Source organism: Grampus griseus (genome assembly GCF_964374135.1).
Source record: "Grampus griseus genome assembly, chromosome: 18".
NCBI lineage: Eukaryota > Metazoa > Chordata > Mammalia > Artiodactyla > Delphinidae > Grampus > Grampus griseus.
The window spans coordinates 72,759,794-72,776,236 of record NC_139012.1 but is presented as its reverse complement, the minus strand read 5'-3'; the positions used below and the strand labels follow the sequence as shown (position 1 = coordinate 72,776,236).

The window sequence follows — 16,443 nt, the reverse complement described above, 5'->3', positions numbered from 1 at the left end:
TTTCCCAAGGAGCGTGGAGATGGGGAGAATTAACGAAACCCTGCTCATCCTAGGTTTCCAAGGTTGGGTTTTGCAAGTGACGTGTCTTAGTCTGTGGTTCTGGACGGCTGGGTTGGGTACCAGACAGGGCAGGGCACCGAAAGCCGACCCCATTCCTCGGTTTCAAGTCTGTTGTGGCCTTACCTTTGACAGTTCGCGTGCTGAGCCCACTTGGTCTTGGAGGGAAAGCTCAAACGGGTATAAGGCCTTCTTCGAACAGCTGGTTCTCTGGGTTTCCCCATTTTGCACATGGGGCTGTGAATTAAGCTTAATTGCTTCTTTCGCTATCCCCAGAGCCAACTTCACACTTTGGTTGTGCTGTACCTGGGTCCCTACTGGGTTAGTAATTGACATTCGGGCTTTTGGAGCACCAGTAGATCACAGAAGTAATGAAAAGGGAGGGCATCATGAAAAAGATGCGGAAGTTGAAGTGAAGTAGAGGAGGGTAGGGCTGGAAAACCAGTGGTCTCATAGTGCAGTGAGCTTTAGGTCATACTGAGCTGTTTGGACTTTCCTATAATCACACTGGAGTCAGTAGAGGATTTTAAGTTGAGTAGTGTCAGACTCAGACTTGTGTTATAGAAGCATCACTTTGGCATGATAGAGTGGGAATGGGATAGAAAGAGAGGTGGGGATTTGAGATGCTTCCAAAGAACTGTCCGTAGGATTTGATGACTTTCACTAAGTAAAGAAGAGGGAAGTGAAAGAGTAGAGAACCACTCAAATTTTTCATTTTCTTTTTTGTGTGCGTCGTGTGACATTTGGTATCATAGTTCCCCAGTTCCCCGAACATGGATGGAACCCGTGCCCCCTGCATTGGGAGGACGGAGTCTTAACCATTGGACCACCAGGGAAGTCCCGAGAACCACTCAGATTTTCTAGTTTGTGTGTTTGTACGGATGGAGATGCCAAAATCTAGGTGAGATACAAACAAGAGGAGCAGAAACAGGTAATTTTGAAGGGAGGACAATGAAGGCGGTCATTTAGAAACAAGTTAAGTTGTAGGAATCAGCCCAGGGTTTTGTACATAGGACCAAGTAAATTGTATTTGGAAGACCTGAGTAGCCTACCTTTGATATTTTTTTAAGTGAATTTTCTTTTGGATGTTCTGCATGTTAAGGATTTCAACCACCAACCTGCCTGTTTTTCCCATTGAAATGTTGGGTGATAGGATCAGGAGAGCAGATTTGAAGGCTCCTCATGTTTTACTTATGAGAGAAAGGGAGAGAGAGGGAGAGAGGGAGAGAGAGAGAGAGAGAGAGAGAGAGAGAGAGAGGGGTAGCGGGGGAGAGAGAGAGAGAGAGAGAGAGAGAGAGAACCAGCTGGAGAAGTTTTCTTAATCCCTCAGGTGGATGGAAATTTTCATCAAAAAAAACTTGTTCAAGATACATAGCTTACCAACTTCTCTTTTGAGAATACTGCATAATGATCCAAGCTATGCTGCATATTTTCTGCATAAAGTATAAAATAGCACCAAATAGTGGTTGCAATTTACTATGTGTCAAGTGCTAAGCATTTTACATGTATTATCACATTTAATTCTTAGAAGAAACTAACTTCACAAATAAATTTCTGTACCTAAAGCTCATGCTTTTATCCACTCTGGAACCAGAAGTTTGATACTTTACTATATAGTTCCCTTTAGTAAGTAGATTATAAATAGAACCAGCGAAAGTTAACAAATTAGTATTGTCTGTGAGGAGCTTAAAAAGAAAAAGTTATCACCACACTTGTTTTTACCCTTTTGGCAGTGGTTCTCAATGGGGTGATTTCCCCCCTCCCCCTGGGAGGAGAGAGGAGGGAGGGACATTTGGCAATGTCTAGAGACATGGTCACAGCTGAGGGGTGGGTGCTGTTGGCATCTAGCACATAGCGGTCATTGGTGCTGCTAAACATCCTCTTAACACACAGGGCAGCCCTCACAACAAAAGAATTATCTGGTCCAAAATGTCGATAATCCTGTGGTTGAGAAACCTGCTTTTGGATATTTCTTTAGGAATAGCATATTGACATCCACTGATACTTTTTTTTTGAATATTTGAATTTTATTTTATTTATTTTATATACAGCAGGTTCTTGTTATCTATTTTATACGTTTTAGTATATACACGTCAATCCCAATCTCCCAGTTCAACCCACCACCTCCACCCCCCACCACTTTCCCGCCTTGGTGTCCGTACGTTTGTTCTCTACATCTGTGTCTCTATTTATACCCTGCAAACCCGTTCATCTGTACCATTTTTCTAGGTTCGACATATATGCGTTAATATACTATATTTGTTTTTTTCTTTCTGACTTCACCATGTATGACAGTCTCTAGGTCCATCCATGTCTCTACAAATGACCCAATTTCGTTTCTTTTGATGGCTGAGTAATATTCCATTGTATATATGTACCACATCTTCTTTATCCATTCATCTGTCAATGGGCATTTAGGTTGCTTCCATGACCTGGCTATTGTAAATAGTGCTGCAGTGAACATTGGGGTGCATGTGTCTTTTTGAATTATGGTTTTCTCTGGGTATATGCCCAGTAGTGGGATGGCTGGGTCACATGGTAATTCTATTTGTAGTTTTTTAAGGAACCTCCATACTGTTCTCCATAGTGGCTGTACCAATTCACATTCCCACCAGCAGTGCAAGAGTGTTCCGTTTTCTCCACACCCTCTCCAGCATTTACTGTTTGTAGATTTTTTGATGATGGCCATTCTGACCAGTGTGAGGTGATGCCTCATTGTAGTTTTGATTTATACTTCTCTAATGATTACTGATGTTGAGTATTCTTTCATGTGTTTGTTGGCAATCTGTATATCTTCTTTGGAGAAATGTCTATTTAGGTCTTCTGCCCATTTTTGGATTGGGTTGTTTGTTTTTTTGATATTGAGCTGCACGAGCTGCTTGTAAATTCTGGAGATTAATCCTATGTCAGTTGCTTCAAAATATATGCAAATATTTTCTCCCATTCTGAGGGTTGTCTTTTCATCTTGTTTATGGTTTCCTTTGCTGTGCAAAAGCTTTTAAGTTTCATTAGGTCCCATTTGTTTATTTTTGTTTTTATTTCCATTTCTCTAGGAGGTGGGTCAAAAAGGATCTTGCTGTGATTTATGTCATAGTGTTCTGCCTATGTTTTCCTCTAAGAGTTTTATACTGTCTGGTCTTACATTTAGGTCTGTAATCCATTTTGAGTTTATTTTTGTGTATGGTGTTAGGGAGTGTTCTAATTTCATTCTTTGACATGTAGCTGTCCAGTTTTCCCAGCACCACTTATTGAAGAGGCTGTCTTTTCTCCATTGTAAATCCTTGCCTCCTTTGTTATAGATTAGTTGACCATAGGTGCGTGGGTTTATCTCTGGGCTTTCTATCCTGTTCCATTGATCTATATTTCTGTTTTTGTGCCAGTACCATACTGTCTTGATTACTGTAGCTTTATAGTATAGTCTGAAGTCAGGGAGTCTGATTCCTCCAGCTCCGTTTTTTTCCCTCAAGACTGCTTTGGCTATTCGGGGTCTATTGTGTTTCCATACAGACTTTAAGATTTTTTTGTTCTAGTTCTGTAAAAAATGCCACTGGTAATTTGATAGGGATTGCATTGAATCTGTAGATTGCTTTGGGTAGTATAGTCATTTTTACAATGTTGATTCTTCCAATCCAAGAACATGATATGTCTCTCCATCTGTTTGTGTCATCTTTGATTTCTTTCATGAGTGTCTTATAGTTTTCTGAGTACAGGTCTTTTTATCTCCTTAGATAGGTTTATTCCTAGATGCTATATTCTTTTTGTTGCAGTGGTGAATGAGATTGTTTCCTTAATTTCTCTTTCTGATCTTTTGTTGTTAGTGTATAGGAATGCAAGAGGTTTCTGTGCATTAATTTTTGTATCCTGCAACTTTACCAAATTCATTGATTAGCTCTAGTAGTTTTCTGGTGGCATCTTTAGGGTTCTCTACGTATAGTATCATGTCATCTGCAAGCAGCGACAGTTTTACTTCTTCTTTTCCAATTTGTACTCCTTTTATTTCTTTTTCTTCTGTGATTGCCATGGCTAGGACTTTCAAAACAATGTTGAATAATAGTGGCGAGAGTGGACATCCTTGTCTTGTTCCTGATTTTAGAGGAAGTGCTTTCAGTTTTTCACCATTGAGAATGATGTTTGCTGTGGGTTTGTCATATATGGCTTTTACTATGTTGAGGTAGGTTCCCTCTCTGCCAACTTTCTGGAGAGTTTTTATCATAAATGGGTGTTGAATTTCGTCAAAAGATTTGCTGCATCTATTGAGATAAACATATGGTTTTTATTCTTCAATTTGTTAATCTAGTGTATCACATTGATTGATTTGCATATATTGAAGAATCCTTGCATCCCTGGGATAAATCCCAGTTGATCGTGGAGTATGATCCTTTTAATGTGTTGTTGGATTCTGTTTGCTAGTATTTTGTTGAGGGTTTTTGCATCTATATTCATCAGTGATGTTGGTCTGTAATTTTCTTTTTTTGTAGAATCTTTGTCTGGTTTTGGTATCAGGGTGGTGGTGGCCTCATAGAATGAGTTTGGAGTGTTCCTTCCTCTGCAGTTTTTTGGAAGAGTTTGAGAAGGATGGGTGTTAGCTCTTCTCTAAATGTTTGATAGAATTCACCTGTGAAGCCATCTGGTCCTGGACTTTTGTTTGTTCCAAGATTGTTAATCACAGTTTCAATTTCGTTACTTGTGATTGGTCTGTTCATATTTTCTGTTTCTTCCTGGTTCAGTCTTGGAAGGTTATACCTTTCTAAGATATCGTCCATTTCTTCCAGGTTGTCCATTTTATTGGCATACAGTTGCTTGTAGTAGTCTCTTATGATGCTTTGTATTTCTGGGGTGTCTGTTGTAACTTCTCCTTTTTCATTTCTGATTTTATTGATTTGAGTCCATTCCCTCTTTTTCTTGATGAGTCTGGCTAAATGTTTATCAATTCTGTTTATCCTCTCAAAGAACCAGCTTTTAGTTTTATTGATCTTTCCTGTTGTTTTCTTTGTTTCTATTTTGTTTATTTCTGCTCTGATCTTTATGATTTCTTTCCTTCTACTAACTTTGGGTTTTGTTTGTTCTTCTTTCTCTAGTTCCTTTAAGTGTAAGGTTAGATTGTTTATTGGAGATTTTTCTGTTTCTTGAGTTAGGCTTGTATTGCTATAAACTTCCCTCTTAGAATTGCTTTTGCTGCATCCCATAGGTTTTGGATCATCGTGTTTCATTGTAATTTGTCTCTAGGTATTTTTTGATCTCCTCTTTGATTTCTTCAGTGATCCCTTGGTTATTTAGTAATGTATTTTTTAGCCTCTATGTGTTTGTGTTTTTTACGATTTTTTCCCTGTAATTGATTTCTAATCTCATAGCGTTGTGGTCGGAAAAGATGCTTGATACGATTTCAGTTTTGTTAAATTTACTGAGGCTTGATTTGTGACCCAAGATGTGATCTGTCCTGGAGAATGTTCCATGTGCAATTGAGAAGAAAGTGTAATCTGCTGCTTTTGGATGGAATATCCTATAAATATCAATTAAATCTATCTGGTCTACTGTGTCATTTAAAGCTTGTGTTTTCTTATTAATTTTCTGTCTGGATGATCTGTCCATTAGTGTGAGGTGTTAAAGGCCCCCACTATTATTGTGTTACTGTCGATTTCCTCTTTTATAGCTGTTAGCAGTTGCCTTATGTGTTGAGGTGCTCCTATGTTGGGTGCATAAACATTTGTAATTGTTATATCTTCTTTTTGGATTGATCCCTTGATCATTATGTAGTGTCCTTCCTTGTCTCTTGTAACATTCTTTATTTCAAAGTCTATTTTATCTGACACGAGTATTGCTACTCCAGCTTTCTTTCGATTTCCATTTGCATGGAATAACTTTTTCCATGCCCTCACATTCAGTCTATATGTGTCCCTCGGTCTGAAGTGGGTCTCTTGTAGACAGCATATAGATGGGTCTTGTTTTTGTATCCATTCAGCAAGCCTGTGTCATTTGGTTGGAGCATTTAATCCATTCATGTTTAAGGTAATTATCAATATATATGTTCCTATTACCATTTTCTTAATTTTTATGCGTTTGTTTTTGTAGGTGCTTTTCTTCTCTTGCCTTTCCTACTTAGAGAAGTTCCTTTAGCATTTGTTGTAGAGTTGGTTTGGTGGTGCTGAATTCTCTTAGCTTTTGCTTGTCTGTAAAGCTTTTGATTTCTCTGCCGAATCTGAATGAGATCCTTGCTGGGTAGAGTAATCTTGGTTGTAGTTTGTTCCCTTTCATCACTTTAAATATATCGTGCCACTTCCTTCTGGCTTGTAGAATTTCTGCTGAGAAATCAGCTGTTAACCTTATGGGAGTTCCCTTGTATGTTATTTGTCGTTTTTTCCCTTGTTGGTTTCGATAATTTTTTTGTGTCTTTAATTTTTGCGCATTTGATTATGATGTGTCTCGGTGTGTTTCTCCTTGGGTTTAACCTGCCTGGGACTCTCTGCGCTTCCTGGACTTGGGTGGCTATTTCCTTTACCATGTTAGGGAAGTTTTTGAGTATAATCTCTTCTTGGGTCCTTTTTTTCTCTCTCTCATCTCCTTCTGGGACCCTTATAATGCAAATGTTGTTGTGTTTAATGTTGTCCCAGAGGTCTCTTAGGCTGTCTTCATTTCTTTTCATTGTTTTTTCTTTATTCTGTTCCGCAGCAGTGAATTTCACCATTCTGTCTCCCAGGTCACTTATCCATTCTTCTGCCTCAGTTATTCTGTTATTGATTCCTTCCTAGTGTATTTTTCATTTCAGTTATTGTATTGTTCATCTCTGTTTGTTGGTTCTTTTTTCTTCTAGGTGTTTGTTCTTTAATTCTTCTAGGTCTTTGCTAAACATTTCTTGCACCTTCTCAATCTTTGCCACCATTCTTTTTCCAAGGTCCTGGATCATCTTTGCTATCATTATTCGAATTCTTTTTCTGGAAGGTTGCCTCTCTCCACTTCATTTAGTTGTTTTTCTGGGGTTTTGTCTTGTTCCCTCATCTGGTACAAAGTCCTCTCCCTTTTCGTTTTGTCTGTCTTTCTGTGGCTTTCCTTCCACAGTCTGCAGAATTGTAGTTCTTCTTGCTTCTGCTGTCTGCCCTCTGGTGGATGAGGCTATCCTCCACTGATACTTTTCTAAAAAGCATTTTTATTTTTGAAATTATTCCTTGGCTTGAAAGGTGTGTAAAGTTTATACAGCAGGAAACAATAGCCTAACTAGTTTTTAAAGTGAATCTGTGAGCCCCAGTTTCCTAGAAAGTGGTTGTCATAGAATCATGGATTCTTAGATTTGGGAAAGACTTTTGCTTGAAAGTGTTTTACAACATCCCTGTGAAGTGGTGATTCACTCTGCTTAAATTTCTCCTTTATCTTGTTTTCCTTGTATTTTAAATCCGTATCTGAACCACTGTTAACAATTGCTTTTCCCTTACACTGAGCTCCAGTTTCATAATTTCAACTTTACTAAATGTGATTCTACTCCATGGGTCTACACTCAAAACATTGTACGATTGACAGTGTTTATATTTTTGTTCCGTTACAGATTATTTACTTTAATGGAAAATAGTATTTTGTTCGCAGCTTTTATTTAAAAAGTGGCACTGTTCTCAGTTGGTGATGTATTCTTGGCAGTTGAAAGCAATAGGAATGTATGGGGTTCTTTTGTCCTTGTTAAGTAATGGCACAATGGATCTGTGTTTTATTTAAACGTTTTCTTGGTATAATGCTTACATATTTGTTTCAAGTTGTGCGTAGACTAAAAACTTAGGTTTTCAAGCTCTTGTCAATATATTTAAGTAATAGCTATCTCTATTACAAGTTTTGATAAATTTGCTTACAAATGAGTCTACTGTGAAGACTGGTCCTATTGCCAGTTTTTGCCCTCTCTCCACAAATTTGCTAGATCTTTAAATAAATTTAGGTATTTTGTTTTCACTTCAAGATTACAATTTCAGAATATGTTTAACATAAGATATATAGTTCTCAAAATATACTTAATATGCATACATCTTATAAAAATTGTCTATTAACTTTTTTTTTTCCAGGGTTCATTGAAAAATCCTTAGTGATATTGACATGTTTCAAGTGACATAAATTAGCCAATGACTCGGAATGATGGATTCCCCGAAGATTGGAAATGGTTTGCCAGTGATTGGACCAGGGACTGATATAGGGATATCTTCACTCCATATGGTGGGGTATTTGGGAAAAGTTAGTGAACTTATTTTTTGCCTCAGTGCAAAGTTGGTTTTTTTCTCTCCTATTTTTAAGACTTAAATTTGGTTTTAATTTTACCAGTTAATTTAAAAAAAATTGTATCTTCCACGGAAATCTTACAGTAATGGCGAAAGATTGTTCTCTGTTTACCTCTCTATGTTTTATTGATATGTAAAAGTAGAAATAAAACATAGACCGTATAGTTTACTATTTGAAAATGTTGAACATATTTTCAGTGACAGTTGACATTACTTTTTTTCTTGCAGATAAAACTGATGCTATTTTTAACACTTAATTTAATATTTAAAACTAGAATATATTCTTTTTGGAACAATAGCTGTATTAAAGCCTATATGCATTTCTTTTATTTGCTGTCTTTAAGATATCTTGCCAGGACACTTCTAGGTAAAAAGTGTACATTTTTTTTCTGGTTACTTTTCCATTTAACTTTTTGTAATTTTATACAATCTAGGAATGTCTATATTTTAATTTACTTTTTTTCTCTTTTAGAATTATGATTCATCTAAAGTACCGTCAGATGGGTATTGCCCTGCTTGTAGGACGAAGGGAAAGTTAAAAGCCTTAAAGACTTACCGAATTAGTTTTCAAGAATCTGTCTTTTTGTGTGAGGACCTGCAGGTAAAGTATTAATCTTAGATGGTATTGAAGTTTTCGCCTTTTGCTTTTCTCTTCAGTGTTTAAATTTGTACTCATTTTGTAGTTTTTAGATTGTATGTTTTTAACATGTAGTTAGTCTCTAGATCTGTCTGGTATATAATTTTAAATATTTTATTTTGCCACTTGATTTCCTGAGTTATTACATGAAGATGTTTGTTTTTATCGTCATTAGACTTGTGAGAAGAGAGAATATGTTTCAAGATTTTTTTTTTAAACCTTGTGGAGGTCCTTTTAGCTGTTGTTATTCTCATGTGTTATTTATTAACTTTGGGACTTATTGAAAAGGTTATTAATCTCTAAATATTATGTACTTAAGGCTCTAAATATCTTAGAATTATAGTAATTTGTACCCACTGGCACAACTTTTTACACAGGAGCTCGTTAAATTCCATAATACTCTATATTTTACTGTACTTGACAACTTATGAAACTGTCATATACATACTTAATTCTCAAAACTTTGCAAGGTAGGTATTCCCATGTTATGAATAAGAAAACAGATGCAGAGGGTTTAGGAACACAACATCTTCATAAAGCAGCAGAGCAGTGATTGGAATACAGTCTTCTCATGTCAGATATGTATTATTCCAGGTAAACTAGCAGTTCATCAGAATCACTTGGAAAGCTTTTAAAAAATTTCTGGGTCTCACCTAGATGCTTATTCAATAGAGTTGGCCCAGAATTCTGTAGTTTTATAACTTTTATAAACTGTCTGATGATCAGCCAGTTTTGGAAAATACTAGACTATATTATACTGTTGGTGGTAGATACTTTTGTTGGGTAACACTTAAAGAAAATTTCAGGTATTCTTACAAATAGAAATAAATTATTTTTTTGCATTTATGCAATAAATATTTATTTGTGTGTCACCATGTTGGCACTGTTCCAGATGGTAGGATACAGTGAATAAAACAAAAATTTCTTGCTCTCAACAAGGCTATATTCTAGATTGGGAAAGAAAATAAAAAAGGAAAGCATACTTTTTTGTGTGAGGTAATGAAAAGTGATGTAGAGAAAAATAAAGCCACGGGGACTGGAGTATCAGAGAGTGGGTAATTTGCAATTTTAAATAAAGTATAGGAGGAAACTTAATTGAGAAAGTGACATTTGAGCAAAGATCTGAAAGAGATGAAAAGGAACAAGTCCTGTGGATACCTGAGGAGTGAGCCTTCCAGGTGGGGAGACTAGCAGATACAAGGTCCTGAGAGAGCGGAGGCTGCCTGTCCATGTTTGTGCTACTGCAGAGAAACCAGCAGAGCTGGATCGGAGTGAGTGAAGCAGAATAAGGGAAGATGGGATGGATCCAGTAAAGCCTTGTAGGCCATTTGCTGGCTTTTACTATGAAATAAAGAACCATCGTAGGGATTTTGACAGAGGAGTGACATGATCTGGTTTTCATGTTGAAAAAAATGTGATGGGCAAGATCTGAAGCAGGGAAATGGTTGGAAGGCAGTTGTAGTATTCCAGGGAGAACAAGTAGTGGCCAGGTTGATGAGGTATGGTTGGATTCTATATGTATTTTGATAGTTAAAAGGATATGCTGAAAGAGTGGGGTACATGGTAGGAAAGGGAGGAATCAAGGATGATCCCCAGATACTTGGCTTGAATAATTGGAAGAATGGAGCTGCCGGTTGCTGAACTGAGAAAGACTTTGGGAAGAGGAAGATCTGGGGGAAAGATGAGGAGATCAGGAGCAATCAAGCTTGAGGCATCTATCTAATAACTGGGTATATGGAGTAAACAGTTGGATCTATGTGTCTGGTGTTAGGTGGAGAGTCTAAGATTGGATATATACATTTGGGAGTCATCAGCAAACTTACATGAACTTACATGGTTCAGTAAGTAATTGAACCATGAGGCTGGGTGAGTTTACCAAGAGTGTGGATAAAGAGTTGCAAAACTGAGCCCTGGAACACTCCAGCATTAAAAAGTTTGGAAGGTGAAGTGGAAGCAGCAAAGAAGTGAGAGACATGGAGAGTGAGGTAGGCGTAATCTCAGGAAGGAAAGTATATTGTCCTGGATGTCAAGTGAAAAATGTTTAATGAAGGAAGGAATGATTTACTGTCAAGTCCAGTGAGAACTCAAGGTGGCTGAGGACTCAACTCACCATTGACTGGAGTGTCATGGGGGTCCTTGCAGGCCTTGATTAAGTGGTTTTGGTAAAGTAGTAGTGGTAAAAGCCTGATTGGAGTGAGTGATGGAAAATGGGAGAGGAAGAATTGAGAAATATAGACGTGAGGTAGTACCTGGAGGGAAAAGTTTTACTTCTGTTTGTTTTTAAGTTGGGAAAAATAGCAGCATGTTTGTACGCTGGTTATATCCAGTAGAGAGGGAAAAACAGAAAGTGTCACAGAATTGCTGGGGGGATATCCCTGGAGCAAATGACAGACTCTGTTGCACAAGGGGAGGGCTTGACTTTAGGAGACTTGACAGCTCAGCTCATCTGTAACACCAGACTCTACAGAGTTTACTAGTTAACCAGCTCAGAATAAAGTTGTAGAATTGTGAGCACTGGAAAGAGAGAAAAATAAAACTTACAGATTCTAGAAGAAAATTACTTTTTTCCCTCTTCTGAACAATACGTGATATTTCAGTAGAGTTCTTTAACCAAGGACTACCAGAATAGCGAAGTCTGTTCTCAGAACAGTGGTTTTAACTATTATGGTTAGATGTGTTTTTTGCATTTTTAGTTTTTGAAGCATTCTTTTTTAAGCAATGAGGAAAAAAAAATAACCAAGACTTTCAAGTATATACCTTGCAAATGTAAAAAAAGAACTTTAGAGTAATTATTGATCTAGTTTTTAGAAAATGTTCTAATCATCAGTAAGAGCCCAGTGTATTTTATGAAGTACATTGGTTTACACCAGGAGTCAGCAAACTCTTTGTATATTACCCACTGGCTAAGAGTGATTTTTGTTGTTGTTGTTTTTAATTAAGTAGGGGTGCTGGTGGGATGTGCACACCATGATTTTGACTCTGCTTGAGAATGGTAAAGGTTTTTTTTTAATTTTTTGCCTTTAAAAAGTAAAAATTTTTTTAATTGTTAAAAAAACATAAAATTTACCATCTTAACCTTTTTTTTTTTTTTTTGCGGTACGCGGGCCTCTCACTGTTGTGGCCTCTCCTGTTGTGGAGCACAGGCTCCGGATGCGCAGGCTCAGCGGCCATGGCTCACGGGCCCAGCCGCTCCACGGCTTGTGGGATCTTCCCAGACCGGGGCACAAACCCGTGTCCCCTGCATCGGCAGGCGGACTCTCAACCACTGCGCCACCAGGGAAGCCATCTTAACCATTTTTAAGTATACAGTTCAGGAGTGTTTGCTATATTCACATCGTTATACAACATATCTCTAGAACCTTTTCATCTTGCGAAACTGAAATTCTGTACCCGTTGAATAACAACTTCTCTTTGTAGCCCAGGCAACTACCGTTCTACTTTGTCTCTATGAATTTGACTACTCTAGGTACCTCATATAAGTGGAATCATACAGTTTTTGTCTTTTGTGATTTTACTTAGCATAACGTCCTCAAGGTTTATCCGTATTGTCGCATATGACAGGATTTCCCTTTTTAAGGCTGAATAATATTCTATTGTATGTATATACCACGTTTTCTTTATCCATTTGTTTGTCCATGGACATTTGGTTTGCTTCTACCTCTTGGCTATTGTGAATAATGCTGCAGTGAATATGGGTGTGCAAATATCTCTTTGAGGTTTTGTTTTCAATTTTTTTGGATGACTCTGAATACAAAATTACTGCTATTGATTTTTAAAGTGTGCTCTGTCTTCTGACATGTGGTAGGACTAAGGAAATAATCTCAGGGTATAAAGTTGAGGGTCAAGTTGTTAATTGATGCTGATCGCATAGCTAGTTGGTAACAGAAAAATCAAGAACTTGTCCTATTAAACTAAAGAATTTCGAAGTAAGTACAATGTTATGCATATAGTGTTCGCTTGTATAGAAAATGCTATACTTTAAATGAGAGCATTTCAGTTAGTTGTTGCTGTGAAGTGAACCATCTCAAAACTTAGTCACTAAAGTAACTTAATGGCTTCACTTATGATTCTGTGGGTTGACAAGGCAGTTCTTACACTTCACATACTGTTGGCTGGGACAACTAAAATGTACACATGGCAGACTGTGGATGCTAGCTGCCAGCTGGGAACTGAACTCAGGTAGTCAGCCAGGATCTCACTTCTTTTCCATGAGGGTCTCTCGGTGAGGTTAATTGGGACCCTTACAGTGTGATGGCTGGGACTAAGAAAGATTGTGCAGAAAGAGGGCTCCAAGAGGGCAAGCCCAACAAGCCAGTGCTTATTGAAGCATGGGCATCCTGGTTGCTAATGTCCCGTTAAAGCTAGTCACGTGGCCAAGCCTGAGGCTGTGTGGCAGGGGGCTGGCTGTACAAGGGCATGAGTATCTGGAGGTGTATAGTTCTTTAGTTCGCTAGAGGCCACCAAGGGAGCAATCTCCCATACTTGTGTAGAAGAAAGCATATTTTAAACGAGGGCACACGGTATGTAGACTTCTTGCATTTGTCTTATAAATTATTTTACTAGTTTTCACACTTAGGGAACATTCATTGATTATTTTAGTGATTTGTTTACTCTTGATATTTGCCTGAAATTGTGTTCGTGCATGGTGAAGTTATCAAAATTCAGCCAGTGTGATTCTTAGACCCAATATGGGTGTAAAATTGATATGCTGATGTGCTCTCAGATTAATACTCAGTTTCAAAACTGAGAAGCAATACAGATTACTCTGCAACTTTTTTGGTTTGAAAATACTTTTCTAGTTTTTAATGCCATGCAGTGTACCTGTCTTAAAAAGAATAGTACACTCATAAAATGTTGGAATTTTTAATTCACTCAACATTAGATTCTTTATTAAAGCAAAATTATGTACGTTTTCCTTGCTAGCTTACTCTAGAGTAACTCAGATTAAACCCTTGATTGTTCAGATTAACTAGGAAAAATTACTCTTTGGGGACGAAATTTTTGATTAAATAGCTGTTTATCCCTGGTTCCTTCAAATTTAGATTGATGATATTGTATACCCTCTCAGGTCAAAGTAATGCTAAAATTTTGTACATATTTTTCATGATGTAGAATCTGTGAAGTTAAAGCTTGAGCTTATTTGAATTTTTAGTTTTTGTTATTTTTTCTTCCTAGTGCATCTATCCCTTGGGCTCTAAATCACTTAATAACTTAATTACTCCTGATTTGGAAGATTGTCACACTCCAGATAAGCCTCAAAAAAGAAAGATCGTGGAAACCAACTATAAAGAGTCACCTCTTTTAGCAAATGCCAAAAAGACTAAACATCATAATGGTGTTGATGGTGAACAAGTTTTGAACAGTAAACATGATGAAGAAGAGTATGATGAAACCTCATCAGACTTACCTGGTTTACTACACGGTGGTCAACAGAATCCAATTAGGACAACTGATTCCTTGGAGCAGAATGAGATTTTGGAAGCTGATACTGTTGACATGGCTGCTGAAGAAGATTCTACTGTGGTTGATGTTTCTGGAACTGGAGGGACTGCCCCTCAAAATGAAGGATGCGCATCTGAACTGGAAATGCCGTTGGAGAGCAAGCATACCTCATTTTGCCAGACGTCATGTGTCCAGTGGAAAAACGCATATGCTCTCTGTTGGTTAGACTGTATCCTGTCAGCATTGGTGCACTTGGAAGGGCTGAAAAACACTGTGACTGACCTATGCTCTAAAGAGGAGTCTGTGTTCGGTCAGTTGTTTACCAGGTATAATCAAGCCAATGAGTTTCTGCACACCAGTCAGTTGGATGGAGTTAAAGGTTAGTAATAACATTTTATTTCTCTTTAATTTTTAAAGAGGTTAATGTTGAACGTTGTAGCACGCGAAAAGATGCCATCAGTAGCTTTTGTTTTACGTAGAACCTCGGAGCAAGGAGCATAGGGACCGAGTCTGTCATGAAGCTTGAGTGAACACCAGTTGTGTTATCATGACTGCCCAAAAGGCAGTCTTTTTCAAAAACTAAGAGTAAAGAATAAAGAGGCTATGGCTGTATCTTAGCTGTCAGGGTAATGGTGGTCAACATAGAGTACATCAAAGTACAACTTTAAGTTTTTGAGTTGCCGTAAAGCAGAATAAAGAAGTAAATACAAACCATCCATAATCCCACAACTCCCCCAAAATCTATTTTCACAGTGAGGGCTGTATTTTTATTTTCTATAAAATAGGATACCCATGAACCCAAGATAAATTAAAATATTTCCAGTGACTTGCATCTACCTATGTGTTCCTCCACATCCCATCATCTACCTCCCCCAAAGTTAATCATTATCCTGAAATGTGTTATATCAATATGTGTTATATCGTTTCTTGTTTTTTAATAGCTTTTCCTACGTATATATGGCTAAGCAATATATTGCCTAATTTAATGTTTTGAACTTTATAAAAAAAGACATACTGTACAGTATTTCTTCTGGGACTTTTATTTTTTTTATAAAGGTTTATCTATGCTGGTTGTACGGGTTGTATTTGTGTTTCATTGATTTTTGTTGCTATATGATATTTCCAGTTCGTAAGTATATCAGTCTGTAAGTACATATGTGTATTTATTCATCTGTCATTCGGTTGTTTTTTGCAATTGTAAATACTGCTGCTGTGACTATTCTTAGGCAAGTCTCCTGGGGCACAAGAGTTTTTCTTGGATATACCATAGGATAGACTCTGAGTTCAGATTTACTAGATAATGGCTAATGGTTTTCCAAAGTGGTTGTACCAGTCTACTCCCATTAGCAATGTAGAAGAGATTTTCCTAATCCATATTTCCTCCCTTGGTTTTTTTCACACGTGGTGATTTTTGCAATTTGAATGATATAAAATGGTTTGTGGTCTTGATTTGCCTTTCCCAGATTTTAAAGAGGTTGAACAGCTCTTTGTATGTAGATTGACCCTCTGTTCCCTCTGTGAAGCCTGTTTGTGTCTTATCCCTGTTTGTTGTATTTTCATGTTCTTATTGATTTGTGTGAGTTTTTATATGTCCTTGTTGCTGTGTTTATTCAGACAGGTTACTGAATCTCCCACTTTGTATCTCATGTTTCTACTTTTTTAAAGATATCTTTTGATGACAGAAATTGTTAATCTTTCCTTTTATAGCTAGTAATGTCTGTGGTTTTAAAAAGAAATGTTTCCTTTCTCCAAGATCAGAAAGTCATTTACCTCTGTTTTCACTGAGAAGTCACAGAGCTTTGCTTTTTACATTGAAATTCTTAGTTCAACTGGAGGTAATTGTGTCTGGTATGTGGTAACGTTTCATTTTTTTCCATTGCATAGCCAGTTTTTCTAGCTCCACCTTTTTCCTCAATTGATCTGCCATGGCCCCTTTGTCATATAACATTCTCTGTATGTGTGCAGCTGTTCCTTAACTCTGCTTTGTTTTCTTGGTCACTTTATCTGTCCCTGCACCAATACCACACTTTTAATTATTAGGGCATTTTAGGTCTTGCTGTC

General features: G+C 37.4%; 1 protein-coding gene across 1 annotated transcript in view; it reads left to right on the top strand.

Annotated features, from left to right (window-relative positions):
* USPL1 (ubiquitin specific peptidase like 1) overlaps nt 1-16,443 on the top strand; it is a 39,954-nt gene that overhangs the window by 383 nt on the left and 23,128 nt on the right. Inside the window, exons 2-4 of the mRNA XM_082675989.1 lie at nt 8,094-8,259; nt 8,776-8,904; nt 14,116-14,761. Coding sequence (XP_082532115.1) covers nt 8,161-8,259; nt 8,776-8,904; nt 14,116-14,761 — 874 coding nt within the window. The 5' untranslated portion in view covers nt 8,094-8,160. The remainder of the gene's footprint in view (nt 1-8,093; nt 8,260-8,775; nt 8,905-14,115; nt 14,762-16,443) is intronic.